This window comes from Gopherus flavomarginatus, chromosome 7 (assembly GCF_025201925.1).
Source record: "Gopherus flavomarginatus isolate rGopFla2 chromosome 7, rGopFla2.mat.asm, whole genome shotgun sequence".
Taxonomy (NCBI): domain Eukaryota; kingdom Metazoa; phylum Chordata; order Testudines; family Testudinidae; genus Gopherus; species Gopherus flavomarginatus.
In genome coordinates, this window is record NC_066623.1 from 9,407,287 (window position 1) to 9,426,150 (window position 18,864).

The following is an 18,864-nucleotide window of genomic DNA, read 5'->3' on the forward strand; positions in this document are numbered from 1 at the left end:
CTTTTCATGCAGGGCTTGGATGGTGTAAAGGGAGAAAAAGGTGACCATGGTGACAAAGGGGCAGCTGGTGACACTGGGCCACCTGTGAGTAGCTTGGTTTCTATGTTGGAAATCTGCTGGCTTGCATTTTTTTCTACAAAAAAACTTTTAGTAGCAGTTTTCCAAATCCTTCTGATAGATCGCTTTTCTTTTTAGGGTCCTGCTGGTCCCCCGGGACTTATTGGCTTACCAGGCACCAAAGGGGAGAAGGTAATAATTCAGTAGGGAAAGAGAAGATAAAAATATATTGTAATTATAATGAACTGGCTAGAGCGTATATGCAAACCTTCCCTCTACTGGGTATAATCAGAATTGCAAAACTGTGGGTCAAAGGCACTATACTGTTAGTCGCTAACAAGTGCTCGTTTAGCTCAAGTAGCAGAGGCCTGTGTATTGGGAGCAGCAGGATCTGAGTTCTATTCCTGCTATTTCTTTGATGTTCAGAGTGGCCACAGCATACAGCATGGTGACACAAAGGAAGTCCTAGGTACCCATGGAATTGTTGGATTATGAGTACTTCATAATCAGATGAATTCAGTCCTTAATGGGTGTACACCTGCTTTGAGGCAAAAATATAAAATTAATTTGAAATCCACTCTGCAGTCTGCTTTGGCATCCATCTCCTAAGCCAGTTAGCTAATGGAGTGAAGAAAATTCCTAAAGATCTAACTCTCAAGTTGAACCAAATATAACCTAATTATAGGCTATATTGTCATTTTAATTATAAAAAAAATCCATTTTTACTGACAAGTAGACTGTCAGCCAAAGAGTCCTCAGCAATCACTGGGTTCCTGTTAGCCCTGTTAAATAAATGTCATGGTACATGTATTTAGAGAGGACTTCAATCACTAGTGAATAGGTATCTGATGAGAAAGCTTTATAGGCTGAGCAGGGCTGCATCTACGGAAAGGAACGCCAAATGTATTTTTGAGCAGCAGAATGCAGCATAAGGCCCTTTACCTCCCTCCAGTTTTCCCTTTGCACACACATTTTTTATTCTCCTCGTAGATGTGTATGACACAAATGATAGCATCTGAGTCTTCTGAGATTGCCATGTTCTCCAGGGCATTAATATATTTAAAAAGATAAAGACAATCATAGACTTACTGAACCAAATTCATCCGTGGTATAAATCCAAAGAGGTTAGTTTACTGGATTTCTTCTTTTTCAAAGTAGTCTGTAGTCAGCTGTGCTTTAATTACAGTGTCTTTAAGTTTATCCAGTCACCTTCCATGTGAATAGATATTAATGCTTTCTACCATTACACCTTTCTCGCTAGATGTCTTAATTCCCCCAAATTTGCTTTCCAGAAATCTGCTATGCATGTACCACTGCATTCTGTGATCTTGTCCCTTATTATCTGGATCTAGCTAGCTAGCTTCAGGTCATGGTTCCAAGCCACCCTATTGTTCTCTCTATATATATCACTTCCTATCAACTGGAAGTCAATAGAGTTACACCAGGGACAATTCTGACCTACTTTTGTCAAACACAAAAGATTCTAAATGATACAGTTTAGCTTGTCCACATTCCCCATGTTCCCAGGTAACATGCACCTGCCTTAAGAGAATTATTGTCAACAACAATACCAAATCATTTGCATATGAGAACTGCAAAAAATACTTTCCCTTTAACTCTCCAGGCATTGTTTGCTTAAACATTAGTTATGTACATTTATATTGAGTCCCAACAAAACTACAAGACACAGAGTTCACTTAGTTATTTTGCCAAATAGTTCTAAGTTTACATACAACATAACAAACGCTTAACATGGCATCTTCTCTTCTTTTTTTTAATATAACCCCAGGGCAAGCCAGGGGAACCAGGATTAGATGTAAGTATTTGATGCATTATTTTAATTGTGGCATCTGCAAACATTAACATTAAAATGGGTGGTGTTTTAATTTTACAAATACTTATTTTCCATATAGGAAAAATAGCAAACACTTTATCTTTCATTTTCAGTTAAGTCTGCTGTGCCCAGAGGAGTGATCTGGTGGATGAGAAGTGGACTTACTGTTGCACACTTATTGCAGTACAGCCACTCCACTTCATGCCCCACAGATGTAACTGTGCCACAGCTTGATTGAATGCTACCTAGTGGCTGGATGAGGCATTTTGACTTTATTAAAAATGTATCAGACTAACAAAATCAAAATCCTTGTCCAGGTAATATGATACCATGAAAGTATATTAAACCATTAGCTTTCCCCCAAAGAACTCAGCCACTGATGTGTGCAAAATACATGGTTTCTTTCTAATTGACCTCGTGAGCTAGCATGCATTTGATGGAGTTGTTTGGAACTAAACTTACAAATACCTTTCTCATATTTAAAATTCTCTTGATAGGGTTTCCCAGGTCTACGAGGTGAGAAAGGAGATAAAAGTGAAAGGGGAGAGAAGGTCAGTATATTTTAAATCTTTCCTGGTCACAAAGGGCCAGATTCTGTTCACACAGTCATGGCAACCCTTTTAAGCCAACAAGGCTGAAACAATGTAAATAGGAGAAGTAGTTTGCCCAAAGTTTATCCATGAAATTACATTTTTTTGTGTGTATCTATATGTACATACACAAAAAAACCCTTTACCTTATATGTAAAATATTTAATAGAAATGTTTTCACATCAATAATAATTTCTCCTGCAGTCGCTGCGACACAAACATTGCAGCCCTGTGCCCTAGAGCATGAGAACCAAAGAATGAAGAGCACGTAGTCTAACCAATTTTTATTTTAGTGACCAAACTGCCAGAAGGGGTTTTATTTTTGTTTTTTTTTTTAAAAAAAGAAAGAAAGAAAAAGAAAACTTCTCAGTGGTGAAAAACGTCAATTAGGGATCGGATCCTAAAGTTCTGACTTCAGTGGTATCTTGCACAAGCAAAGACCCAGTGAAAACTGAGTCAGTGTCTCAGGTTCCGTCCATAGATGCTTTAAAACTCTTTTTAATATAGAGATCCAAGGTACTTGTAACCCAGGTAAAGACAGTTGTTAAAAGTATAGATATTATCTTGCTGGTTTCACTAAGGTGAATGGGAACTGACTAAACATTTCTAACCTGTTAGTACTGCAGGGCCTGTGTCCACAATAGAGAAATTTGCACTGCATCAGTGTTAAGCAAGGCCTACACTGGTGTGGTTTACTCCAGCATCTCACTGGTGTGAGTCCCTCTTTATGTCAAAGCAGTGTACCTACATTGAAGTAGAGCTGGGTGAAGAATGGTAATTCCATTTAATGGAGGATTTCAAGTTTTTAAAATTGTGGGTTTGGCGCAAAACCCCCAAATTTTGAATTTTCCATGACACAGAAATCCAGGCGGAAAGAATTGTTTTGAAAAATCAAAATGATTTGTTTCAATAATTTAAAAACTAAATTCTATCTGGTAGGGAACTGGGAGCCCTAGTTGAGCCAGGAGCTGGGAAGTTCTGGAGCCAGTGTAGGTGGGCTAATGGGGAGATAGGAGCATGGAAGCCCTGGGGAGCCCCAGCTGAACCAGGAGCCTTGGAACTTAGGAACCAGTGCTCCCAAGCAAGATGGCTCCCTGGGCTGCCTGGGACTTGGGCAGCCCAGGAAACTCAACTGGCATGGGAGCTGAGGAGCATGGAAGTTCTGGGAGCCCTGGCTCCATGACAATCTGCCGGGCAGGCTGCCGGGAAGGCAGGTGAGCTGGCAGAAAACCAGAAATTTGCCTCATTTTCAATGGAAATTCATCAAAATCAACATTCCAGCATTTAGATATTGATGAATCAGCACTTTCCAACAGAAACCCATCCCACTGGAAAATTTCCGACTGGTTCTAATTATGGGTTTGCATCATTGTAACTACCTCAGTGTATCTACACCATTGTGAATCATTCCGTGAAAATGGGAACACTGGAAGTCTGGCTCACATTAAAATTGAACTGTCATCCTTCTCTGTCAAGCGTGGCTTAATCTTTTTATGGCGTCAACAGGGAGAAAGAGGAATACCTGGCAGAAAAGGAGCCAAGGGGCAAAAGGGAGAACCAGGACCGCCTGGGTTGGATCAGCCTTGTCCAGTGGTATGTGATTATTTTGCACAAGGGGAAAGCTTTACCTTACATTCCATGGCACCAAGAGTACCCATGACACTCTTCTCTTGACTCTGCTGTCAGTTGGAGGGCTGTGTTTGACAGCTCAGTTATTTTGCACTAGATCAGAGCAGATTGCTATTGTTTTCTGACTTTTTTTTTTCCAGTGTTTCTTTTAATCTGCGCTGCTAAGGCATCAGTGCTCAAGACATATCGGCTCAATGTAATGATCCTTTACTTATGAGATAAGAACTGGCTGAAGTAATAAAGATAAAGACCTTCTCATTATATTTAAAAATCAAAGATAGATAGTTCACCCTTTTAAAAGAGTGGTGAGTGTTTTTAGCTCAGCACATTTCTGTTCAGATCTTGGGGATTTGGAGGACAATGTGGTACTATGAGAAGAAGATTAGATATTGAGTAAAATTTCATTCTCAAGTCACCAAACATTACTTAAGTGGGGTTGCACTGGGGCTGAATTTGGCTCATTTTTTTCTTCAGAAGTTTATAGTTGATTGCAGTGCAAATTTCTCAATTTATAAATTAACTCAGGTTAAAATTAGACACCCTTTCCTGCGAAATAAGGAAAGCTCATGCATTAGTCCAAAGGCCATGTTTTAGCGCTGATCTGGCAGTCTTGGCACATTGTGCTACCATGCACAAGGGGCACCTTTTCATTGTGAATTCCCCAAGCTGTCAGTGAGTCCAGAGGAGGAGGCATGCCATTGAGTGGTCCCTCTGACAGCTGCTCAGAATGAGACCAAAGGGCTGTCTCACCTCAGACAGCAATTGGGACTAGCTGAGAGTGAGAGGGAATCAGAGAATCTTCCATCCACTTCCCCAGAATTGCTGGTTTTTAGACACCAGCATTAATCAAACTTACTGTGTGTGTTTCCAGAGTTTCACATTCATTTGATAGGCCCTAGATCAGTGGTGGGCAACCTGTGACCCGTGGGCCACACACGGCCCGTCAGAGTAATCCGTTGGCGGGCTGCGTGACAGTTAGTTTACATTGACTGTCCGCAGGCATGGCTGCCCGCAGCTCCCAGTGGCCGCCGTTTGTCCTTCCTGGCCAATGGGAGCTGCAGGATGCAGCGCGGCCACTGGGAGCTGCGGGCGGACAGGCCTATGGACAGTCAAGGTAAACAAACTGTCTCATGGCCCGCCAGCAGATTACCCTGACAGGCTGCAGGTTGCCCACCACTGGCCTAGATAGCACAATTAGATTCTGGTTTATGTCAAGGTAGACAGGTGAGTGAGTTAATAGCTTTTATTGGACCAACTTCTGTTGGTGAAAGAGACAAGCTCTCGGCTACACAAAGCTCTTCAGGTTAAGGTAGTCCTCCTCTTCTAAACTACTGTTTTCTTTATACCTGTAGAATGGGCGTATTGGTGCTTATCCATCTTGGTAAAATGCTTTGAGAATTATGGATGAGTTACTTTTTTTATTTATTAAAGTAACATTGTTTAAATCAGTGGTTAAAACTTATTCCAGCCATACTGATCTACTGTGAGGTACATGCTTTAAACAAGGTATGATTCTTTGTTAGGCCTGGTCTACACTTGAAACTTTTGCCAACATAGCTTGTCAGTCAGAGATGTGATTTTTTTTTTCTTCCTTCTCCCTACCTCTGACCAACAGAGCTGTGCTGGGAAAAGCTCTGGTGTAGACGCAGATGTACCAGCAAAGAAGTGCTTTGGTCGGCATACCTTACTTTGTTCAGGAAACTGGCATAAGCTATACCAGAATGTGTAACTCATTTTGGCTTCTGTGGATTAGCTTTCTTTGTGTGTCAAATTATTTTACTTCCATGGTTTTAAATTTGCTGTTACAAAGTTATAAGACGCTTGTCTGATGACAGAGTTGATGGTGTCTAGACGAATTTGCTATTCTTGTCATCAAAAATAGATTTACAGTAATTTGAACCCATTTTCTTTCTGTTGCTGATGAAATTATGGCTGTTTAAGTAACTTTTCTGTGTCTTTCATCAATCTCAACAAGCAGTTCATTTTTAAACAGGGAGATCGTAATATTAAAGGCGATAAAGGGGAGCCAGGCTTACCAAGCCTGCATGGGTTGAGCACACTCTGCTCTTTGGTATAGTATCTCTTCTCTTTTCCTTTCTTGTATGCCTTGTGTGTCTAATGGTTTCTGCAGCTGCAAAGCCCTTTCATGAGGGATATATGAGTGCATTCCCCTAAAGAGAGAAGGAAACACACATTAGATTCAGAGCCAGTTTGTACTTCTGTGGAATGGTGGTCATAGGAGTACACTGACAGGCCATGCATTGAAAGAGCATTTGTTGTGTCAGAATCCAGTTGCCCGCACATATTAGTTGTCAAGTCAACAGGTTAAAGTGCAAAGATTATGTGAAAAGGTGTGTGCTTGGCTGTGCTGTGGAAAGTGACTCTGCATGGACAACTGAAGGTGCTTGCTGTGAGAAACATAGAAAAATATGCATGTTTAGCTGGTCTATATACTTCTTCCAAGCAACCAAAGGGCAGTACACAGTCATTCTTCCACAAAGTTAAACGGGTTCCCACGTGGATCAAAGAAACCAAATATATGCAGGAGACTCCACTGAACTCTTGACCTTTGCTGTTCAGAATAGTTTTATCTACCAAAGTATTTCCCATTCAAATTACAGCAGGGCTTTGGAGCTGTGCTCTGGCTCCGCTCCAGCTCCAGGCAAAAACCTGCAGCTCCACTGCTCCGGAGCTGCTCCATGCTCCAGCTCTGGGCTCTGCTCCAAAGCCCTGAATTACAGGGAATACTTCAGTACAGGTAAATACCAAGGTGTGGTAAATATCAAGATTTTAATGGCATTCACTGTAAATGGAATCTGGTTTCTTCTGCATGTAGACAGTATATACACTTGCTGATACAGTATTTTCATTTCCTAACTACTATGCATGTGGATTAACCTATACCTGACCCTTCGTTTGAATAGTTCCTGACCTGCTGCATAGTGTTGCTGTGTGCTGTTTCAGTCTAGGAGTAGATAGCATGCTCCCTGTGTAGTGTTTGCAAATTAGTTTTTAAGTCGGTAAAGTGCTTTGGGATCCTCTAGAGGGAAAGGTACTATATAAAGTCGGGTGATTATTATTATTGCCAAAATAAATATATGGGTTGTATATTTTTAATGAAAAGTTCTTGTCTGGGGCAAGATGCTGACTTTACTGTACTTAGCAAGAGCCAAAGGAGGAGAACAGGTCATACTTGAACCCTGAGTCATCTTGCCAGCAGAAAGTGCAGGACAAGACAGAGTAGGCTCAGGGTTGGCTTTGACTGATGGATGTCTGAATGTAAAAGCTGGATTCCTACTCCCATCCTCCAAACTCCTCCCATCCCACTGTACCCCCAGCAGAAGAGGGCAGGCATTTACCTCTAGCAAATAGTGTTCAAATGGTTTGGCAAAGTGCTCTCTTTCAAAGGTACTTCCTCAGAAATTCAAAGTTTTATGTGGACGCAGCACTAAGATCAAACATGTTGTTATAATCACTCTGTAATGATATAGTAAAAGATGTGTTACTATAGCATGAGCTGAGTATCATGACATGAGTAATGTTTGGAGAGTGTCATTCCCCTGCCACATCTGTCACACTGGGCTTCATGTAGGTTAGGTTATCTTATGGAAGTTAATGCACAATATAAGTAAGAGGCTGTGAAATGATGGACAGTAGGGGCCTGGTTTTTAAAAGGAGCGGCCCAAGGTCCATGTGCATTTTTCACTTATGCTTACCCACAGTTACCATGACTGTGCACACAGACCTGGTGTTTTCACACACAATACTTAATTAGTTACCTTTTTACCGACTTATGTATGAACACCCAATTTTCACACACACACACAGTAATTTACATGTGCAGAATGCACACAGCTGGCCTCATGCTCTTTAAAAATCCAGCACCAAAAACTGAGTATATATAGGTGGCTTAATCTTCTATTTCTTCCAATGTGGCTTTGAGCTGGAGAGTTGGTTCATATTCACATCTAGCCCCTTTTCCTTCTAAGGATAGATTAATTAATTTATGTGTCATATGCATATGGTTAATTTTTCCCCCCTCACTATAGCCAAACTTTACCATTTTCTGATCTTCACAGGACTCTGATACCTCTGTGTGTCTGTAACTAAGCATAAAAGGCTCAATCTTTACACCTGTGCTCCCACTGAGTAGTCTGTTACTCCATGAGTCATTATTATTTGTATTACTGTAATGCCTAGAAGCCCTGGTCATGGACCAGGACTCTATTGTGTTGGGTGGTGTACAAAAACAGAACAAAAGGATGGGCTCATTTACAATCTAAATGAAATCTTATTGAAATCAGTGGAATGACTCTGGACTTCTCAAAGGATTAAGTGTTGCAGGATCAGACTAAAGAAACTGAAACGTAATTTAAAAAAAAAATTAAACAAGAAAACCACCAAAAGCTGTGTGTTCCTGCAGAATTCCCTCCATACATGCTTCTGACAGCATAAACCCCACAGCCTTTTAAATCACATTGTGAAATGAATTCATTATGATTCCAAGTTTTTTTATTACTCCTGATACACTAATTATTTCTCTTGCATATGTATTTTTGTTTATATACAAACATACGTTTTTGCATGGTAATTAGAGTCAGTCTTTGTCGGCTATTCTGCTGAATCTTACACCATCATGATGAATGGCCTGCGTTTTTTTCAGCATGACACTTAAGTAACTTCCAACAGAAATGACACCTGTGAATTAATTTTTTCAGGGACCAGATGGACTGCCAGTACCGGGATGTTGGCACAAGGTAGAGTGAAGCTCCTTGCTTTGGCAGTGGTTTGAATTTGGTTGCATTTTGAGCTTTTGTTTGTATTTCTGAGCTTCACTTAAACTGTGCAAAGGAGAACGTACCTTACATAGAAATGGCCGTACCAGATCAGAGCAGAACTTAGGTATCCCTGTTTCTTACAATAGTAGAACCAGATGCTACAGAGGAAGTGCAAGAAACTCCATAGCTGACAATTGCTGAATAACTTACTCATAAACCTTGTCCATAAAGAGCCAGTTTTTTTCAGGCCTGGCTTTACCAAGGGTCCATTTTTGCACTTCCAGTTTAGGGACCCAGTCATGTGCATAGTTAGTCTGTTTTGTAACTTGATTAATATGGGTAGCTCACATTTAGGGGAATGGGATCATTCATGTAATGAAAGCTACTCAGTGTGCAAAAATATGCAGGTTTGAGCCCTGGGTCACTTAGAGCTCTTTGTACCTGGTTTGTAGGCACACTTAGATGTTTATGCATCCAAGTGGCCTAAATTACACTGACAAATATTTGCACCTGCCAAACAGCTAATCTTGCCCAGAGAGTGTAGGGGTATGTGTATAGCATGTGTATATATAGTCCATTTAGGAAATATATAATATGAAAAAAAATTAGATGTCGAAGTTATTGTGCTCAAATGAAAACTAAGTTAAGCCCAGATTTTTTAGATAAATATTCCCCAGTCTAACCAGGCAATTCAGAATGGGGATTGTGCCGAATGCCTCCTCAGCAATAAGTTTCAAATAAATGTATTGAAATTACTTTTTCCCAGTATAAAATCCTCTTGATGACATCAACCAACCACAAAGTATTTGAGAATATAGCAATTTTTGAGAGTGTATCATTTTATGACAGCACAGATACCATGGTTTTCAAGGATGCCATAGTGCTTGTGAAATTACTGTCCGGGATAGCTTTATTGAATCAGGAAAGGTGGAAGCTTGTTCCTGTGCTGAATGTCTTCTGCCACCTGATTAGTGAAGATAGTTGGCTCAGAAATCTGGGTTTAACTTAATTTCCATTCTAGCTTTACAGTTCTCTGTTAAGGTCTGCCCATACTCTAGCTTTTAGCCATGATTTTGAAACCAGACAGAATTTTGGTCTCTTTAACCAAGTTATAAATCATTTGGTTCCATACAGGACAGGGATGCTGGAACAGTTTTTATAGTGGTGGTGCTGAAAACAGAAATTGTATATTTGGTTATTACAACTTCAAGCCATGGGGTGCTGCTGCACCCCCAACACCCCTAGTTCCAGCACCCCGATACAGGAGTACTTCTGCCATCACAATAATGTGTCCACGCCAGCCACACTGCCTGAAAGTGTTTGTATCAGTGCGTTCTAGGAAAATCTGGGCAGCTCTTCCATAGTGCCTCAGTAGTGGGGATAAAGCATCTAAATGACATGCACACAGAAGAGCAGTAGCACACAGGACAGTGCATTGTGGGATATCTAGTGCACAAACAGCTAGGAAGGAGGACTGCCCAAACCTATTGTCTGCATATGGTTAGGGCATTTTCTCCATATCACTAAAGAACAGTACTGTAAACTAGTTACAGGCAGAGAAGTATATGCCAGACTAACACTCTGGCAATGCTGGGACATTGGTAGCTGACTAGTTACTAATCAGATTTTAACCATGTGGTATGGGGATATAAATCAAGTTCAGAGTCGACCACATTACTAGCTGGTTACAAACTTGGAATGTGGGCAGGGCCTTAAAGGAACACTATTTAATTCTATGTTGATTCATTTAGTTGTTTAATATTAAAAAGTCAAAAGGGGTCAATTCTTACAGCATTAACAATAATTAACTATTTTGCAGTGAATGAGTGTAAAGAAACATTCCTGTCTTTGTGATTAAAACATTGTCTGTGTGTTTTTTTTCAGTGATCTCTAACCATGAAGCATAAAGTATGTAAATAATGTGACATATTTTGATCTTTTAATTTTTGTAAAAAAATATCAACAGTAATATATTGAACTTTTTTATACTGGATGCTGTCATTTATGGACTTTTAAAATGTTATAAAGTTTCCCAAGCCCATAGGACATGCATGGAAACGTTGGGAGTTTATATACAAACAAGCTGCAGTGGATGGGAATAATCGTATTTGCTGCTAATGCTACTGTGTGGACTAACAGTACTGAGACAATTTGTTGCCTAGTGTGCCTTTAGAGCATGGAGGAGAAAGATCCCTCTTCTAAATTTGGCTTTCAACTCTGCATTTCTGTTGCACACTCACTAAAAGGGTGAAAAAACAAGGCTGAAAGCAAAAAAGAAAAGAAGACTGCAGCCCTAGAAATGAAAGAAACTCATTTGTCATCCGGCCAAGTGAAAGGACTTTCAGCTGGCAGAGAAAACAAAGCCAACCCCATTCCCTGCTACATGCTCCCACCCTGATGGAAATGGTAAAGTTTTGGCTCAATATGATGAACTCGGCCATCTGTGCATGCTTCAACTACTTATGACAGAACTTGTATCTCGGGAAGAAACGTACTTTTAACCTTCTGGAGTGTGTGGCTGAAGAGTTGCAAGAGTCTTGCTGGGGATTCCGTCTTTCTTACCGCAGAATCCAGAGAACCTGAGAAACCTCATCTGCCAAACACACTTTTTAAAAAAAATTGCTATCTTAGGCTCAGCGCATAGTGAGAACTCTGCTAAAGTCTTTTCTAAAGCAAGAGAGCACTTACACTGGGGGGATCCCAAAACTTGGAAGAGGTCACAGTATGAAATATGGTATTCGATTCCCTTGGTTGGTGGGGCTTGTTTTGTGAACATTATGTAATTTGATCTGCATACTCATACTTTTCCTCCACCTCTTTCTCCCTGTCTCTCTTTTTCTTTGCTGTAAATGAGTTTGAACTCAGGCTCAGTCTATACCACATACCCACTCAAAAATACTGGGTGAACTGAGATTACAGTGACACAGTAATTCCATTCTGCAAGTTACCTTGACCAGTTCCATTCCATTCTTGAAGAAATGAACACCCAGAAAGCCTGATGGTTTCTCTTTATGGGATGGGGAGAGAGCTTAACAGTAGACACCAATGACATTGAAAAGTGTCTAGACAAAACTTGGATGTACCGGTAAACAGGTCATCGGAGCCTATTTCCTATATCAGGTAAAGCCTAATTAACCAAAAGCTCAAAACCCAGGCTTTTAGGACATGCTGATTTTGTAGGTGATGTACTAGTAGGGAGTAGTAAGGTGGCCAGGTAGATTGGAGAAACCTAGAGTGATTACACAGCCATCAAGTACACTGATCTTGGATAGGAGCTGCAACTGCATGCCTAGCCATACAGAGTGGAGTAGCAGTGCACCACCCACTGGGAATGGACGGCATTCCCATCTTGGATGGAGCTCTAGAACTGGCTGAGGAGAGTTGTCTCTAAAAGGAAAAAGTTGCATGGCAAAAAAATTGTAATCGTTTGATCTCTGTGCTCCTCCCAATACACTTCTTTAGTAGCATAATGTAACTAAAGGATAAAGAGAGAGGAAACATCAAAATTTTGTGCCTGTGGTGCTTACTGTGTTGATCCAAGCCTTGTGTTTAGATCATTATTCCATTGAGTCTACTGGGCACATGCAGGCTTGTGGTGAAGTGAGGATACTGGGATAAAGGCAGGAATTACTGAGCTTTGCCTGTACAAGTTAACCTAGTGCAGAGTTAATTCCAGCTCTAATAATATGAACAAGGATAATGTGCTCAGTACTGTATGCTGCTCTCCATTAATGTCTCCAAACAGATGATAGAAAGTTTCAGAATGATGCCTATGAATTATCATCCATGTCTTGGTGCATTATTTCTACTGGATTTATTTAGGAAAGCCTCCTAGACAACAGAGTGCATTTCCTGTACACTGATTAATGTTTGAAATGGACATACAGCTCATCATGACAGAAGATGTGGACTACGTAAAAGATTCACAGGAAAAGTTAACTTTTATTTCTTATATTTGTCAGCCACTTGATTTTGTATTACTTGTCTTTTTTTGTTTAAAGACTATAAAGGTGTATGTTGTATTTTTTACTTTTCTCTATAATTATATTGATTAAAACTCAGATAAGCTAATAGGTCAAGAAACAGGAATTATATAATTTTAACCAGCAATAAAAATGCATTTTAATTATTTCTAATTCATGAGGTGAGTTATCACTTTTAAAGGGAGATTCTGAAAGGCACAAAGGGCAGTATGCACCCAATTCTCTAGTTCGTGTTAACATAGTCAAACAGGACTATGTTAACATGAACTTAGATACCTTTTAGAGCACGCCAACAGGATCTACATGGGGCATTTAGAGTACAGCATACTGGAGTGCTTTACAAATCACGCTCCTCTCGTGCATTTTGCCAAGGCAATGTAAACCAGCCCTAAAGCTAGAATGGTTTATTTCATTCAGTATTGTTCAGGGCAGTCTGGCTGTATGCTGCACCCTGTCATTTCAGTCATGTTAAAGGCCTGATTTTTGGTAACAGTTACAGTACAGTTGCCCTGTCTAGACTAGCCTATGCAGAATTTTAGGGAAATCTTCCATTGTTGGTCTAGCATTCGTGTAGCACAATCAGTGCAAGCAACAGTGTGATTGCACCAATGCTATAGCAGAGGTGGGAGATCTTCCTATAATTCCCAATGGGAAAATATCCTCTGGCCTTGACTACTTTCCAAATATTTCCCGTCATTGCAAGCTTCAGTCCAGTGCCACCAGCATATAGACACTGGGACCCTGAGGTAGACTCACTTCCAGTATTTTAAACAATCTGATGATGTAAGCCTGCCCTTGTGGGGGGGACTGTAGTTTGCAGTTGATGCAATTACATACTTGGAGGTTAATCGAGGAATGTTTCTCCTAGTTAGGAAAGAGAGTGGGAGAAAACCCAAACTGACTCCAAGCTGAAAATATTTCTTTCAAGCCTTGATAGTTATTTTTGGTAGTTTGATTAAGAAATCAAGATGTTGCCGCTTACATTTTCTGTATATATAATGATGATGAACTTATTTCTCTTGTATATTTAAAATGTCTATGAATGTCCTCTCCTAATGCTAAAGCTGAAATATTTCTTCTGTTTTCTAGAAAACCAAAGGATAAAATGTTTCTTAGTCAGCTTTTCAGTTTTATGCTTTCATATGTTTGGTGTCTGATGGTCTTTAACTAAACAAATCATTGATATGTTCTTTCTGAACTGGTCGTTCTTGTTAATGCTAAAACTGGAAAGGATGGAATCCACCCATGTAAAAAATATCTATTAAGTATATTCCATATTTTTAAGCCTGTCAGATATATTACCACGGTTATCTACTATAAAAAGGCTGTATGTTTGTTATGGCCAAGACTTCCATGACAGAAACCCTGTTCTTAGGGTTGCTTTTTTTTTGTTCATTTGTTTTCTTGTTTGTTTGTGTTTTTGTTTTATTTAGTGTCAGTGTCAAATTCCTAGATAGTGTACAACTGGCATCGGTCCACAATGGAGCAAGGGCCCTTCATGATGTTTTACAAATTTTGTCCCCAATCCTGCAGTCAGACCTGTGCAGGCAGACTCTTCCACCCACAAGAATCCAACTGCAGGATCAAGACTTTGGTGTTCTCTACATACCATGTAGTGGAGTTTGAGTTTTCAACTATTAGCTAAACACCACTAAACTGTATTACGCAATTCACAATAAAATAAATGGTATTCATTTAAATATTCTCATCACTTCCTATGGCAAACAACTTAAAGTATTGTTATGCCATGACACTTCCAGATTTATTGCCATGACAAACAGCCAGTCTCTGCCATAAATAACCTTTCATAATGTATAATTATGCATCCTTTTGGCAGGAAAATTCAATAAACAAAAATAGAGGTAGTACCCATGTTTTGGTAGATTGCATGGCAACTGAATGGTTGTTTAATGCTGCCCCCTAGAGGATATGTTTTCCAGCAAAATAAGTAGCTTTATGTCAGGGAAAGGGGAATATGATTTTTCTGATGTTAATTTGGGGGAGAAGTATGGATAATTCTTTCTTGTATTTTTATGGTTGAAATATCTCTGTAAAACATCATAATATTTATTTAAAGACAGTTTCATATTTTCAATTTTTTTATTAGTTTGTACATTTTCTGACATATCACCATAATGGGAAACACCATAAGCTTCTCATTTGTTCTTATTTAATTGTTATCCTAGTAATTAATTCATGTGCTTCTTAGATAGACACACACACAAAAAATTGACTGAGATTACCAGCCAGACTTCTTTGAGAGGAGAGAAAACTCTTAAATATTTTCCATATTGTCAACAGATTTATCTGAACAATGAGCCAAATGTACAAATAGAGAATTAAAAATCTGACTATAAAATGTAAACAATAAAAGCTGCTCTTAAAAAAATTATCCTGAGACAAGTACTATATATTCTTGGCCCAGTTCTACTCAACAGAATTTACACCAGTGTAGCTAAGAGTAGAACTGGACATCTTTTTTTTTTTAATGGTACTTGTTTCAGTTAGGATGCACTGTAACCTCAGTATTGCTTTCCCTCATTTTATGCATGTGATTGTTTTTACTTCATAAGCATTTTTTACTGGACAACGATAAAAACCGATTTATAAGTAAATATTTGCTGGTGCACTTAATAGGCAGAACTGGGCTTCCTATCTGTTAGCAAGAATTTTTTTTGAAGTATTTAATGAAGTATTTTCACAGATTTCAAGCTGCCCAAGTCACTTTAATTTGCACGACTGGCACAGATGTGGCATATTGCCTTGGGTGTTACTGACCGTGGCAGCCCTACAAGACCACCTTTATGCAGAGATTAACTGTTTCACTGCTAAGAATAACTATTCTAGGAATGCAGAAAATTAGGAAGGAAGAACAACTGATCACTTTAGTCCAGGGGTTGGCAACCTACGGCACACGTGCCAAAGGTGGCATGTGAGCCGATTTTTGATGGCACGCAGTGGCGGGCTGAGCCGCTCAGCCCGCTGCCGCTCTGGGGTTTCCGCCGCTGGCTCCTGCCAGCCGGGGTCCCACCGCGGGTCCCATTCAGGGCCCGCTGCCGGCCTGGGTGAAGGAACCCCAGGCTGGCAGCAGGCTGAGACCCCAGCTGGCAGGAGCCGGAGGCCAAAACTTCAGAGCAGGGGCGGACTGAGCTGCTCAGTCACTGCTCTGGGTTTCCGGCTGCTGGCCCCTTGGCAGCCGGGGTCCCCGCCACAATCCCACTCACCTTGCTTCCGGTTGGAGTTCCAGCGCAGGCCCCCTGCCACACAGGGTCCAGGCTTCCTGCCCTGCTCAGCCCTACCAGCCGCCAGCTCCACTCACCTCAGCTGCTGATCTGGGGTTCCAGATGGTTAACAACTGATCACTCAGAAGCCTGTGTGCAGACATTGGAAAACTCAGCAAGGAAAAGCCAGGGCAAGGATCACACTAAACTGATAAGATCTTCATTTTAATTTAATTTTCAGTAAAGCTTCTGAAACATTTTGACAGCCTTGTTTACTTTGCATATAACAGTAGTTTGGTTAAATAATATATAGACATAGAGAGACCTTCTAAAAAACGTTAAAATGTATTACTGGCACGCGAAGCCTTAAATTAGCGTGTATAAATGAAGACCCGGTACAACACTTCTGAAAGTTTGCCGACCCCTGCTTTAGTCCATGCCCACTGCATTTTGTTAGGGGATCAGCTAGTCTTTGGCAGCTGTACCCAAGATTGTTGTAAATCCCACATATGAATCTAACCCAGTTTTAAACACTTTGGTGACTAGTAGTTTCATATACTTCCGTTGGTAGTCTACTGAACATCAAAGTAAACCCCTGAGTACAATTGCTCTTCTTAATTTGCACCCAGTCTCTCTTGCTTATAGTTGGTTCATGATTTAATATATAATTTTAATTGTGTGACTCTTGCATGTATTTCATTTAATCATCATGAGCAAAAACGTTCTAGTATTTTGTGGAATATGAGCCTACAGTAAGTGGTGAAAACCTGTCATTTCAATAATTTAAAACTGGACAGGGCACATGAGAATATACTGCAGAGACTATATAGTATTCTAGAGAATTTAAAGGGAGCCAGAAAAAGATATTGAGGCATCAGCTTTCAATGCATTAGCAATGTGAAGGCTAGGACTATATAACATGGTTTAAAAGAGAACTAGATAAATTCATGGAGGTTTAGTCTATTAATGGTTATTAGCCAGGATGGGTAAGGAAGGGTGTCCCTAGCCTCTGTTTGTCAGAGGGTGGGGCTGGCTGGCAGGAGAGAGATCACTTGATTACCTATTAGGGTCACTCCCTCTAGGGCACCTGGCATTGGCCACTGTTGGCAGACAGCATACTGGGCTGGATGGACCTTTGGTCTGACCCAGTATGGTCATTTTTATGTTAGAACTGGCAGTTATCAAAACCACTGACTGTAGGGAACAGTATATTGGCAGTTTACAATTCTCCTTTCATCTGCTGTAAAACCAATGAATTCCTGTGTACTACAGGCTGGTTGGTAGAGGCTGCCTCGTTGCTGAGTTTCATGTAATGTGAACAGTCAGCTAATTATTTTTGTGAGGCTTCATTATACAACAAAGACGTATTAAAAAGAGGAAAATAAAAATGGAGGAATCTCATGCATATATTTAAAATACAAAATCTGTAACTCATTAAGACCTGCCCCGCTGCTTTTTCTGATGATAAACACTGATTTGTACACATCTTCAGAAAGTGCTATGTATAGACCCTAGGTTTTGCAATTTATTTTGTGTGTGTGAAATTGAGTTTGTATTTTCAGATTTGTTTAACAGTTAAACATAAATACAGTTAGGACCTGATTTTGCAAAGTGCTTAGCACCCAATTACTCATTGAGTTTCAGCATTAGGTCCATTGGCTAAAATGAAAACTGGATCAGTCTCTTACTGGGTGCATTCTGGTTGGTAATGTCAATGTGGTGGAGTGCAATATTGTAGAAATACTCAGAACACAATTTTTATCTTGCACTGTTTGTTTTTTCTCCATTTACCTTTCATGTTTTACTTTCTGCATCTCACAGGAAAAAAATATATTCAGTATGATAAAACATACAGCTGGAAATTCCAATGAGCAGGAAGTTAAGGCTACAATCAGTTTACAATCCGAATAATCAAAGTGCAAACAAAACCACCTGCTATCTATTGCTCCATACAGTATTATTTTGGGTGGATATACAAGTCTTTTTAAACTGCACTCATTTTATAATCTAAGTGCAATTATCTGCAGTTCAAGAAGCTACAACTGTTAGTATTTTGTACTAAATGAAAATCTGACCTATTTATACAGTATTTAGAAGAATATAAATAAGTGTATTAGCTCACCTGGGTTTCATTATGTCAGTAGGGCCTGATCCTATAAACTGCTATATATGCGTTCCTTATTCATGTGGGTAATCACATTCACTTCAGTTGCATCTGTTCATTTACCCACATGAGTAAGTGTTTGCTTGCATGTTGGGCCCCTTGTGAGTAACAGTTCTGTTTGAATGTATTTACATAGTATTTTATACAATGCTTTCCTAAGTTTCAGTAAAATGTATTGCTTTTCTAAAACAAATATAGGTACCTTTATACAAAAGAGGCATTTAGCAAGTCTTTTATTTTTAAACCCTTTTATACACTGTTATAATGTACATGCCAAGAGAAGTGTTATATTTAGTCATAATTTTAGGGAACAACTGTTTGTTTTTGAAAAGGCATTAATAGTGTTTCTTATCCATTGTTTGTTATGTTAAAATGGTATTAACTAATACTGCATCATTTTATTTCTATTTTATAACTGCAATGAACAGTGCATTATTTTGAAATCCTCAAAACCATTGCTTCATTGTGTTTTAATCTGTAATAAGTTGATATTTGGACTCTTTTTTAAAAAAACTGCCTCCTTTTAGAAGTTGTTTTTATGATGGTGTGAATATGTATCAAACTGCAGCATCTATAACTAAAACTTTCTAAATTCTAAATGTTTGTTT

At 39.6% G+C, this 18,864-nt stretch overlaps 1 protein-coding gene across 1 annotated transcript in view; it reads left to right on the forward strand.

The window, feature by feature from the left end:
* The window catches only part of COL23A1 (collagen type XXIII alpha 1 chain), a 56,599-nt gene extending 39,712 nt beyond the window's left edge, over positions 1 to 16,887 (forward strand). Inside the window, exons 19-25 of the mRNA XM_050962264.1 lie at positions 13 to 84; positions 196 to 249; positions 1,847 to 1,873; positions 2,389 to 2,442; positions 3,988 to 4,074; positions 8,829 to 8,867; positions 11,135 to 16,887. Of these exons, the coding sequence (XP_050818221.1) occupies positions 13 to 84; positions 196 to 249; positions 1,847 to 1,873; positions 2,389 to 2,442; positions 3,988 to 4,074; positions 8,829 to 8,867; positions 11,135 to 11,185 (384 nt within the window). The 3' untranslated portion in view covers positions 11,186 to 16,887. The remainder of the gene's footprint in view (positions 1 to 12; positions 85 to 195; positions 250 to 1,846; positions 1,874 to 2,388; positions 2,443 to 3,987; positions 4,075 to 8,828; positions 8,868 to 11,134) is intronic.
* The last annotated feature ends 1,977 nt before the right edge of the window (positions 16,888 to 18,864 follow it).